We start from the raw sequence: 13,317 nt of genomic DNA on the forward strand, positions 1-13,317 counted from the left end.
ATTTACCTGTACTATTTCCTTTCTGGTAATGGAGAGGTTGAATAAAGAAAGACCAATTAATGGGTGATAGGGTTATTGCCATCATTATCATTATTATATCCTATCAGGAAATACAGACTTCATCCTGATTGGTGGCTGGGTGCACAATGAAATTAATGTTACTGTAGATACAGCAATGAACATGTGACCTTAGCCAAGCAACACAGTCCAGTTACAAGTACAGGCATTACAGTCAAACCAGGGTATCCATAAGATAATGCTCTACCCTGAGGAAAACTACTGTGTAAAGCAGATTCAAAAGTGAAATTTTTTTTCAAGTGAGTTAATAAGCCAACTAACCTAAATAACACACTCAAAAATTAAAAATTCTGAGAAACTGAGCTCAAGCAAAATACCCACTTATTTAAAAAAGGTTTAACCATGTCTCAACCAAAATGTCCAGGAACTTTAGTTACCTTGACTTAAGTGGGCCTACAACAGCAATACCACTATACAGAAGATGTAATTTATTAAGAAATGCTATTTTAGTGGTTCATCAGGAAGGAGAGAAAATATTAAATATAAGATTTAATATATGGGGTTCTATTACTCAAGTTGAGAATGTTTTCTAGCTAATCTGCAATATTGAAATACCTTGATATAAAGAAACAGATATGTTTTCAGTAAATGTTTTGAATTGATCTGGAGATCATCTAAAGTAATTGCAAAGAAATTTAGCATATGTTTGGAAAAAAATTGCATGATTAAGCAATACTTTTTTGTAGGTTCTTATTTCATTCTGATGTACTGCCTCAGCAGACACTGTTAGAAAGAGTGGACTGAGAAGCTGCATATCTAAATATAGGGCAAAGGTGTAAGAATTTCTTTCTTTGTCCTTTGCTTTGAAACAACAAACACAGTTTTGACTTTAGTAATAGAGACATTTGAGTATTAACATGCAAATAATAAATTAAGCTCAGATAGGTTCCCCCTTCACTGCCTACTATACCTGTGTCCGAGCTCATGAGCAATAGTGAAAGCCAACGGAAGGCCAGAATCTTCATTGATGTTGCAGCTTCTGTGGGGCTGACACATGCCTGACAGGTGAGACAGACCTAAGGTTTCACATGGACGATTCATGCCAGCGCAAATGTCCTTTCTAGAATGACAAAAGAGATGAGTCACTTAAAGAGCTTAAAAACCACTGTAGAGTGTCACTGTCACTGGGTTGCAAGTCTTTGTTTTACAATGTATCAGTGCTAACTTGCATTTTAAGCACAGTGGTAACACTTTTACAAACATATGCATCAACATACACTCGTTCTACCAGTAGCATTATACTACTACAATTTGTAGCCGATATCTATGCGGGTGTTGAGATGATGATGATGATGATGATGATGATGGCTAGGCTTTGTAAATGAAGATTTTGGGAAGGGCTCTACCCACAAGGGTGTGCTCTTCCAGCCTGCACAGTGGATTTTTTAGGTGAGTCACAGCGTGCACAGAACTGGCCCCACCCTTTAACTCCTAAGCTTCATCTGCCATGGCCAAGCGAGCTTGGATGGTGACAGTGAAAGCCTCAGGACTAGAACCTACAGCAGCCAGTTGATATTCCAAGTAGGTCTCCCATCCAAGCACTAATGGGGCCTGACCCTGCTTAGCTTCCAAGATCTGACGGGATCGGGTGTCAGCGCGGCATATCATTACCAAAAAAATGCAACTGAGCAACAGTCAGTCACTGGATGCCTAAGGATTGTAATGTGTATTTTATAGATTTTCATAGAGTTGAATAAGTTTTCCTAGGTCTCCTGCAGTTTAGCTGGCACTGAACATTTTCTCACACATTCTGGAAATTCTGTTAGACACACGTTACCAAGGACATGGTGTTTTGAAGAACACCTGCAAGAACTCCAACTGAGACAATAAGATAGCTTGTAGTCAAAACAGGAGAGTAACCTCAGAGCCCGTGGAAGGGCTCCAAGGAGCAGTTCTGAGGAGTTCTGGGGGTGGGCACCATGGGAGAATGGTACCATGGGTTGGTTGCATACTAAATTACTGAAAAGTTATAAAAACTGTCATATTTGGCTGACGTGCCTGCATGTACTTTTGTTGTACATCTCAGAAGCTTCTAATAAGGAGTTATTTTATCTATCTATCTCCACTAACATTTTTTGAAAACCTTTTGCAGGATTTAGGCATCCCACTGATGTCAAATTGCTGCCATACCTGGTGAGGAGGACGGCCACGTCATGGTGTGTGGGGTTGACATCACTCTTGGGATTGACACTCTTCTGCCATTTGCAGAAGCTGGCTAATGTCTTATCAGCATGGTGTACTATCTTCAAGCCTTGCTAATGGGAAATGAGGGAAAATATAATTGCAAAGACCATACTACATTGCAATAACATCTCAGTGAACTCAGCTGTGAAAATCGCTAAATCACTGAAAGGTAATTGATTATGCTTTTGCCTAAAGTTAGAGCCATCATTAGGAGTAATGACAACTATTTATCTAACACTGAATATTAAGTTCAAATATTGACATTTCTGTAACTGGTGCAGCTAAAGGAAAAACTACATGCAGAAATGTACATATTTTTGGTAAGTGAGCTCCATAAGATTCAACACTGATTTGAAGCTTTCAAACATTTTATATTCTCCTGATATCAGGTTTTCATCTAAAGAGAAGGTGCAGACTACTTGGTGTGGGACTTCGTGCTCAAGTTTTTCCGTCCATATTGTGTGAATACTGTCATGTTCATGGAACAGTTATGCTCCTAAGAGTGTATTTATTTCACAATATTTTTCAATTCCAAAGATAAGCAATGCAGTCATAAATGTTTTTTCCTCAACTTATTATTATACAGTTTACATGCAAATTAATGAAAATTCTGAAATACAACATATGCAAAATACATTAATTCAAAAATTAATGTTCTAATTTCTGTCTTGGACACTTAATTTATCTTGTCTCAGTTCACTTCATTTTTTCACAAAGCATCTAAATAACATTGTTACTAGACAGTAATTTCTGGATAACTTAAAACCAAATTTTGAAAGATATCCAACACTGTTGTTTTCAACATTGCCATTCTCAACTGATCAGTAATCCATGGATTTTATCAAAACAGTCATAGAAGTTTATCAAGTAAACTTATTTGGAGCTCACCATAGACCTCAGGTCCTAATTGCCCTCTTCAAATGCAAATTAGCAGTTTTGGCCCATACATACATATATGTTAACTGATGGCTGATGGCTCTAAGGACAGACTCCGTCTCAATAAACATTTTTAGACATAGCCTGGCCCTGTGGGTTGGTTTACTGCCTTCAGTACCACTAGGTCCACCTGGCTTGTGGTCATAAATCACAAGACAAAAAAGCCCTTTAGGGTGTTCTTGCAGTGATAGCTAGCTACGTCATGCACAGTATTTTAAAAATAACTATAAAATTACTACAATCAGCATGTATTTAAGCATATAGCAACATATTCATTAAAAAGGGACATTGGAAACAACCTATATACCCAGTTTACAGCAATTAACATCTACTCAGTCCTCAACTTTTTGTTTCAAAAGATTTTAGAAGAAAAGCAAGTGTTTGAACAGCACAATAACAGATTTAATTCTTCAGAGACCTGCAGATACTCTAGGACTACACTTTGTAATAAATTTCAGGTAATGGTAGGTAATTAGATTCTGAATACTAATGTGTAATTTCTGTTTCTCATCTGATCTTCCTTGGCATCCCATGTTCTTCTGACACTGGGGAATTTCCATTTTCCCATTCCTAACTCAGATGTTTTAATTACAGTTCTATGCAGAAATACCTGAAGTCATCACTTAAAGTACTCTGCTATCCAGGGCAGCATTTATTCCGAAACTGCACATGTCAAAGATTAGTTACAAAGTAAAACTAACACATTATTTAAGCAAATATAGTTACAGGTCAAAGCATATAAACCTTACCTCCTCCTCCTCAAAGAGGATGAGCCGGACCAGCACAATGTGAATTGCATTGCCAATGCTTGGATCGTGGAACAACCCTGTGACCTGTGCCAGAGCCAGGATGTATGAGATTAACTGATTCCTCTATAGCAGAACATGACTTTAGAGAGAAAATATGACATTTACTTCTAGCATGCTGTTTATCTGGGGGTGGGGTATTGTTTTGCTTTTTAAATCCTCAGTGCATTTCATTGAAAGTTTAGTGAAATGCAACAAGTGTTAGAACTACTGCAAAGGCTAGCTCTGCCAAATAAGAGATGATATTAAAGTCACTAAGCTCAAGAGCAAAACCCCACACAAGATTATATTATGTCTATTTCCCCTCTCAAAAACTTCAGAGTTCTTCAAAAACACTAGCAGAAGAGAACACAACATCCACAGTCACATAACACTGATGGAGAGGTCCCCTCAGGGTGCAAATAAACTAGCATATCAAATTGTTCTGTTTTAAATCAACAGTAATCAGACTCTGTCACTAAAAAGGGTAAAGTTTAGTCAGTACTAGGCAAAGAGAAATTTGTTGAATGATGGATACTCTTTTGTTTTCTGAGTGCAGGAGAGGATGATAAGAACAAAAGGGAAGATAATGACTCTATTAAAAAAATACTCCACATAAAAAAGTACAAGCACTGAACTCAGCAAAAATGTGACCCTATTGTCATAAACATCCTTACAATGTTGAATCAGGCAGTAGGAAAGGGAATCAGAACAGATGATACTCACAACCTATCTACAGGCGACATATGCCATCTATCATAGGAAATACAAATGAACAAAATGGATTACCTTTGGAACAAAACTGTTATGGAAAAGAACACTGAAGGAGAAATTACCAAAATGAAATGGAAATTGTGTTTACAAAGGTCTGATTTGGATATGGGTCTTTTTCAAGGTACTCTATCCAGAAAATTGAAACATTTAAAGTAACCCTAATATCTAAGGTCAGACTGAAGAGAAAATGTTTGTTTGTTCCTGAATCTGATAATAACTGGGTTTTATTACACACATTTCTTCCTGTGTGGACAAAACCTCACGTGCCCAAACAACCTTTGCACCTGTTTAATCAGGCTCACTGCCTCAGCAACTAGTCAGATTCATTAGGGCAGAGTTGGGAACATACTGTATAAACACAGGGACAGATCAGTTACCATGGATAGAATCATACTGTAATTAACTTAGCATATATTACACATGTACCATGATAACCACACAGAACACATCCCCAACAGATTCAAGGTCAAATCTACTATGAGACAGATAAGAACAGAAGACATATCTGTAGGTCGTCTCATGAAACTTAATGGTCTTTCCTACAACAAATTGTATTTTGAAACTTGCCACACAGGAAAGCCTTCAAAGTTCAACCTTTTTTTCCTCCAATATGAACTCTGTGCTCTAGGCAGCACACTTCCCTGGAAAAACAACTGTACTGGTTTTAACTGGGATAGTGTTAACTTGTTTCATAGTAGCTCATGTATTGGTGCTTGGATTTGTGACCAGTATAGCAACAAACTTGTCTTTTAGCTCTGGCTAAGTTACTACAACTTCCAGTGGGTTCCTGTGTACCTTTCTCATTCACATATATATATAAAAGAATTAATATGCTTAAAACCTGTAGAATGTTTCTGTCTTGCTGTAGTGAACAATATGAAATCATTCCTGAGCAATAGATTCCAGGGGAGATAGAGAATTACAGTGGAAAGAAAACTAGTGCTAGCATTTATGAGGCTTCTCTCACTTAAAATGCAGAGAAAAATTATGTTTATACAAAATAAAAGGTAAAAAATACTTGAAAATACAGAGCTTCACTAATATATATGAATATTACATTTCTCACCAAGAACAATATTACAGACCTATTTGAAGGAGATCAGCAACATAATCAAATTCAGATTTGCCTCATTTATCTATCTAAACCCCTCAAAATAGTGTACATACCATATTCATTATAGTGAGGATATATGACTCCACGTGGTCACTTCCATGGTACTCTACCATCTTACTGTCTGCAACCACAAGAGTCTCCACCCATCGCTCCCTGCTGACTGAGCGCCGAGAAACCTTTCTCACAGCTGTATGATTTTGTTCCCATCTCTCCCTCCGAAGCTGCTGCTGTCTGAAAAAGCTGTAGGTATCTGGAAGAGTAAGAAGCAATGCTGTCTTGAACAAATTTTCAAGCTTGATTTGAAGTGCATGGCTGCAACACTTGCAGACAGAATGGTAGCACTACATGATGATACAAGCTGGAAGAGACTTACATTGGGATTACATTGTGAGACACAGGTAAGCCAAAAAAAATTGAATTGGGTATGCCCTTTTCAATGAGTTTCTTGCAGGTGGTTTGGCTCTAAACTTTCTAATGACACCAGTTCATAGTTTAAGATGAGGGATATGCTTTCTTCACAGGCAGCTCTTTTTCTCATCAAGATGGACATTAAGCTCAGTGCTGTGGCATATCCAAGAACGCTTTCTGTACATGGAAAAGATCCTCAATGAGCAGGGACACTTGACCACCAGGTGTCATGTAAATACTAGCAGGGCAGACAGCCATGGGCTCCTTGGCTGCTGTATCTTGTCAGTGACTGACAGGTGAGACACTTACTGCTTCCACTCTAATTTTGGGAACTGTGGACCTGAGGCTTTTCTGGAAGAAGCCTTTGCTCTGCAGAGTTGCTAGCAACCTTGCATTGTGCTCAGTGGAGCTAATTACTCTCCATTCACTCTAGACTTGGAATGCCAGCTGTCTATGTTACCAGGGAAATACCAGGGATGTGAATACCACCAGGCATGAAAGATAAATGAGATGCCAGTTTGACAGCAATTGCTGGCATTTTTCCAATCCATAATCCAGAGAAACACTCCTACAGTGCTGGGATTTCCCACGTCCTAGGAAGGAGCAGGAACACTTGTTTCTATTACATATAATGCAGTAGTCCTTTGGCATCTCACTCATGGAAGAGGATGTCCTTGTTCCAGAAGGGGCACATCCACAGCCCAGAAAGACAGCTCCTGCCTCAAAGTGCTTACAGCCTTTCCAGCATCACCCTCACTAACGTATGCCAGAGGACAGTTACCCAGCACTACTTCCATCTCCCAGCAATACCAAGTGCTGAGAAACAGTTACCCAGACTACTCTTCCCTTGAAGAATGGATGACCTTGCAGCTGGGTCCCAAATCTTTTGTTCACACCAGCAGATCTGCTACAGCCTTGTCAAGAATGTAATGTTTGCCCTTTAGAAAACACAAGTGCAGACAGATGCATCATGGCACCTTGTGTGTCTACAAAATGTGGCACCACTGGACTATTAATGACATTTTATGATGTATCTCTCAGTGTGAGAGGTGGTTAGCGTCTTGTTTTATTGTGTATGTTCAGGTATTTAGAAATGGGTTGTCAGAGGCCAGTCTGAAAGATGCCTAGAGAAATAAACGTTGGTGCTGAAAACACATTATGTGTCAAAATGAAATAGGCCACATTAATAAATGAACTAACATCAGCCACATCACACATTTAGAACTGAGCCACAGTGCACAAGTGTGCTCTACACAGCAGCAATGAGCTATTGCTGCTATAACCTCTACCCTAACCCCACTAACCCACAGGGCAGCATCACTCCATCTGTCTACCTCAATCCTTGTTCAGTTGCAGCAATCATCACCTCAGTGAGGGGCTATTTATGAGCTGTATTAATTAGTCTTTCCTACACATCTGCATGGTTTTCAGCATTCTTATTTCTATGAAGTACAGTTCTCATTATCTACATTTTAAAGGGCTTTGTGCTGAGAAAAACCTTCCCCACTGCTATCTGAACAAAAAAACTCTGTTCAGACTGCTGGTTAAATGATTTGTTTATGGCCAAATAAACAACAGGCCAGCTGTCAGACTTTGTGTTTACAGCTAGCAAAAAGTATTGCTAATTGTCTGGGCAGCAGATAGCATTGGAGGTAAAAGCATTTAAAGTCATAAGGACAATAATAGTGAACAACTCTCAGGGAAGTGTGGAGTCCTGGTTAAGCATAGGGCTCTGTAATGTAGGGAAGTCTCAGAAAAGATTTGAATCGTGAAAATTAATGCCAAATAGCCAGAGGATTCAGCAGACATAACTCTCTTCAGTGACAGATACCCTCATGTGCAGGGTATGCCACTTGGACGGGAGATATCCAAGGACTGGATCTCCACTGTGTTAAGTCTCCTGGCAATTTTTTTAGTCAGATGAAGCAGAGAGAGAGCCTCTTGGAGCTACACTAACATACAGCTATAAAAAGCTTGGTTCTGCTTTTATGCCTCTCCAAATTTTGATTGTCTCTATTAAGCTTTTAATTTTGAAGTTAAATAACTTTACTTTGCCTTTACCTTAAATTAGTAAAGTGTTACAAGTGATTTCAGATTTGTTGAGAAATTCCAGTTCCCCTGTTGTCCAGAAATGGAAGTCTTGATTAGGAGCCCACCAGTTCAGGAACACCCAAGGAGTGTCAAAAAGTCTGAGACCAAGTAACATTCAGTGCTGTCTGAGAACAGCCTGTCTCCCCACACTCTTCCACAACAACTGCTGAGCACAGCACATTCCACAAGTAACAGAAGACAGAAAAGGGCTACTCACACCCTGAGGGGTAGGTCTAGTGCTGGAATCATTACGAACAGAAATTAAAGTAGTGCTGAGAGTATACTCAGAACAGTCTAACAGTATATAAAAGGAAGTTTGGTAAGAAATTCAGACAACAAATTGCACAAAATTCTAGCAGCAATGCTCAGAATTTTCTAGCTCTCATGGGAGAAAATTTTGCAGATGTGAAGTTTTATTAGAAAAACTGATTCAGCCAAATGAGTTCCAACAATCATATGTGGTATCCAGCCATGTGACTGCATAACCACAGGAAATGCTGTAGATGATAAAATTACATGAGCTTCTAGTTAGGAATGGCTGACAAATTTCTGCAAGAGGGCTGATTTTTGAAATCAATTTCCAAATTGCTTTTAATGAAAAATAAAAATGTCCCCTGAAACTATCCATAGAAACCCTACTCGACTAACAACAACAAAAATGACTATTCACTTTCAGCTACAAGGAAAGATTTTATCTGTAAAACTTAACTACAAATGAAAAAATGGTATTGTACAAACTTCTTTCAGCACAGGTTAAAGCTCCATGGTTTCTGTATGTAAGAGAAAAGCTACATTCTCTCTCTTAGCTTATCAATTTAATTTTTCATCAGGTGGCAACATACTTTGCCAATCCCTGTTAAGGAAGAGCTTTCTAATCTTTAACTATCAATGGTCTCACCATAAAAAATCCCATGCTTTTCTTTATTTTGAACAACTCATCCACTCTCCATGTTGCTTGATTATGTCTGATTGTTAAGCAGTCAATTTATGCTTGCCCTACCCTGCCACAAACTAAGAAGAAACAGGACTCACCTCACTTAAGGACATTATGTGAGATTTCCATAACAGAGGCTTTTTTCCTCTTGTTTCCTGCAGGTGCTGCTTAAGCAAGAGTACTGTGTACAATGCAACACTTTGGAGGTACACAAAGCTTTGAAGAAGCAAGGTGAAAATGTCTGGAAATTCCCAGAAGAGGAGAATGCATCCTATCACCAAAGACTGTCAAACAAAATGTAGTACTGATTTATGTTTTCACTTTCTATCCTCAGCTCCTTTCTCTTTGCACAAGAGCTCTTTCATTGTTACCACTCTCACGTTGTTCACAGTCCAAATGCTACAACCCCCGACAGGAGGCATGAACAGGAGGGATGCCAGTCGAATAAATTCCACACTGTTCATAACTTGATACATTATGATTCTTCAGAAAAACTTCACTTTGTCCTAAAATGTGCCTTTAGTTTAAGTATTAACAAAATGACTACAGTTTTGGGGTGAGTTTTTCAAGAGCTCAATAAACTGTTGAAACAGTCATTATACAAGGGACATTCTCCTCTTTCATTCATGAAGAAAGAGAGCAATTGTAATAGCTGACTTACTGTGAGTACTAATTATTTACAAAACAAATGCAGTAGGAGATCCCCATCCCCTGTTCTAACTATCTCTGCTGAAACAAATAAGGCAGTTTTATTAATGGCCATAACAACACTAGGTCTGGATACTGACAATGTGAGAGTAAGGACTCACATACTAGAATGGGAAAAGTGTTGTAAATCAAGAAAGTGAGCATATGAATTTAAAAGTGAACAGATAACCAAACCAGCTCTTTTCATAAGCATTTCTAAAACAGACTAAGCTAAATCACACAAATGCTTTCTGAGTGTGCAGTGTTTACACAGGAAACTATTACGACAATTTAATCACATACAAGCCCATGCTGACAACCCCCAAGTTCCAGAAAAAACAAGCACAGAGAAAGAAAGCTTACAACTCTGCAAGGTTTGTTTAAGTTTGACATTCCTGCTGTCAAAAACATGATGTATCACACAGTGTAGGAATACCCCTCGAGTGCAAAATGAAGCTAAAACTGGACCTGTGTTGACTGATGCACTTAATCAGATAATGCTGCTGAGTGTGTCTGCTGCTCATTACCACTTAAGCTGGAAGGATGGAATGACAGATGTGCTGGGCCACTGGCATCATGAGGTACACAGAGAATGATGTTGTGAGAGTCAGCTCTGCCTGAAGCTTCTCATGTTTTGCAACAATGACTGTCATTCTGCCTCAGTGTTCTTATTTTTTACCCAGGAATTAAACCAAAGTCAATAAGGGACAGTTAAAAATTATAGCTGCTTCAGATGTTTTTCTAGGAATACATTACTCAGTGTAATTTGAACTTTCCATGCTGATTCACTTGGTAACTTCAGTGGCTGGTCTCTTTTTTTGGTGAAAACATTAATGATATGGATTAGAAGAACATGGTAAAATTTCTATTAATTAATCTACCTCTTGATAAAATGGTAACTGAATACAACTTACCTTGCACCACAATTTTATTAAAATTTGATGAATAACAAGTATCTTCTAAAACAGAATATATGTCACTGTAAATAAAGCAAATCTGCAGATAAAAGTTCCCCAAAAATTATGTCTATATCATAATGTCCCTTACCAAATAATTTAAGAACTGTTAGCCCAAGAATGACAGAGAAACACAGTTTTTGGGAACCGTGATGATGAAAATAAGAATTTAAACATATGGACTTTATTAATAATTTTTCTTCTGTTTTCATGTCTGTATGAAAATTCATTCACACAAAATTAATGCAAAAAACTGAAAGTGACATCTTGAATTAGTTGGCTTTGCATCGTCAGGGTTGATTTGAGTTCCAATTTGGTTAACCAAATAGTATCCAGAAGCTCTTGAATCAGACTCAAAAAAATTTTCTGTTAATGTTCCATAAATTTAATTCACATAATAATGAAGAAAACCAAACTGATTATATGCTGGCAATCAGAGGTTAACAATCTACTGCAGTTGCAAACAAGAAAAGACTAAAAGGGTAAAAGGCTCCTATTCATTACAAGAGAGACACTGAGGTGCTGGAACGTGTCCAGAGAAGGGCAACAGAGTTGGGGAAGGGTCTGGAGCACAAGTCTGATGAAAAGCCACTGAGAGTTGGTGATGTTTAGTCTGGAGAAAAAAAGGCTGAGGAGAGACTTTATCATTCTCTACAACTAGCTGAAAGGAGGTTTTAGCCAGGTGGGGGTTGGTCTCTTCTCTTGGGTGACAAGTGGTAAGAGGAAGTAGACGCAAGTTGTGCCTGGGGAAGTTCATGTTGGATGTTAAGAACAACTTCTTCACCATGAGGGTTGTCAGCACTGCAACAGGCTGTAATATCACCATTATAACAAAACCAATATATCATAAGGACTTAAACAGCAGAATTGCCTCTCAAACACGTCTAGGCCACAGAAAGAACTTACTTCTTTCTATCACTCTACATCATTTCATTGTTGAGTTTGGCACATGGTCTCCTTTGGACCTCTCACTAAATGGATCTTAACATATGCCTGCACTTTTTTGCCTATTTATGCTCCTCCAGGTAAAATCAGAAACATCAATTGGGTTTAAGGATCACCTCTAGGTCTCCAAGAGCCAACCTGTCCACCACCGGAACACCTCGCTGGCTCATCATTTCCCTTCAGTTAACACAGCAAAATCAGCCACTTGCATCTCTCCGTGCTTGCAAATGATCAGTACAGAACCAGCTGGGACCAGCTGCTCCTGACTCCTCTCAAGGATGGATGGGAAGGAAGCTCAGATGCAAACACACACAGGCAGCACGGCACAGCCGCAAGATGCCATTCCTGTGTTTACCCAGGCTGCTGGGTGGTCCCAAAACAGGATGCAGCCTCCCTGCAGGACCTGGACCTTGCTCCAGCTCATAGCTTCACTATCACAAAGAAATTACAAATTTAACAAAAACTGAACCTCCACAGTTTGATTTGCAACTGTCTGTGAAAGGATGAACTATTTCTGAAAGCTATCTCCCAAAATCCCACCACTGTACTGCTCCTTGTCTTGATCCTACTGCATTCTTCTGCACTTCCTTCCCTAACTGCATCTCTTCTCTTCCCAAAACATGAAACAACACTCCTCACTGAATACTTGGCAACGTTCCAGCTCAGCTGTGACTCCTGGGGGTGAGCCCAGGCATCTGAACCCCTCATGCCATTTTCAAGCCAACTCTTTTTCACATGTCAGCACACCCTACCCTGATGCCTCCAGTCTGCTTGGACTTGTTCTAGGAAAAGACTGCTCAGAAAGAGCTGTTCAGCTCACCCCCAGCAATCCCCAAAGAGCTCTAACAGCCAAAACCAACAAGTAAGCAGTTGTTTCTGTCAGACCTCCCTTGATCGTGTTAATGATCATGGCACAGGAGTGGGCACAGGTCAGCCATTTCTCTCAGTGGTGAGGGTCTGGCCACTCTGATCAAGGGACTGAGAAAATTTAATGTATGCACACAGACTGTTGTGTGCTAGTTGGCACCAATGCCAAAGAATAATGGAGTATTTAATTTATTAGAACAAACATGATCTCTTTGTGTGGGAATAGTGGCGGACATGAATGTCTATAGCATCACACTATGAGAGTAAACATCAGCTCTACACTTAGCTTACATATAAAAAGAAATACTGTAAAACTGAATATATGGTGTAGAGAACACCACAGGCATCTTTTAAGAAAATTTTTTCAAGTAAAGTTTTTAAAGACATTCATTATATAAACTCCCTGCCTTTGCGTCTATTCTGCATGTTTACAATGTCAGGTTTCCACTATGCATTCTGCCACTGGATTAGTATTTTCATGGTATTTTATCATTCAGTTACTCAAATATGATCACATTTATAAGAAATAACAGTTTCTAATTTAGTCCTCAAAAAGTA

At 38.9% G+C, this 13,317-nt stretch overlaps 1 protein-coding gene across 1 annotated transcript in view; it reads right to left on the reverse strand.

The window, feature by feature from the left end:
* ADAMTS12 (ADAM metallopeptidase with thrombospondin type 1 motif 12) overlaps positions 1 to 13,317 on the reverse strand; it is a 153,501-nt gene that overhangs the window by 68,533 nt on the left and 71,651 nt on the right. Inside the window, exons 4-7 of the mRNA XM_071580426.1 lie at positions 5,925 to 6,121; positions 3,948 to 4,031; positions 2,209 to 2,333; positions 989 to 1,138 (exon numbers count right to left, since the gene is read on the reverse strand). Of these exons, the coding sequence (XP_071436527.1) occupies positions 989 to 1,138; positions 2,209 to 2,333; positions 3,948 to 4,031; positions 5,925 to 6,121 (556 nt within the window). The remainder of the gene's footprint in view (positions 1 to 988; positions 1,139 to 2,208; positions 2,334 to 3,947; positions 4,032 to 5,924; positions 6,122 to 13,317) is intronic.

This window comes from Pithys albifrons, chromosome Z (assembly GCF_047495875.1).
Source record: "Pithys albifrons albifrons isolate INPA30051 chromosome Z, PitAlb_v1, whole genome shotgun sequence".
Classification (NCBI taxonomy): domain Eukaryota; kingdom Metazoa; phylum Chordata; class Aves; order Passeriformes; family Thamnophilidae; genus Pithys; species Pithys albifrons.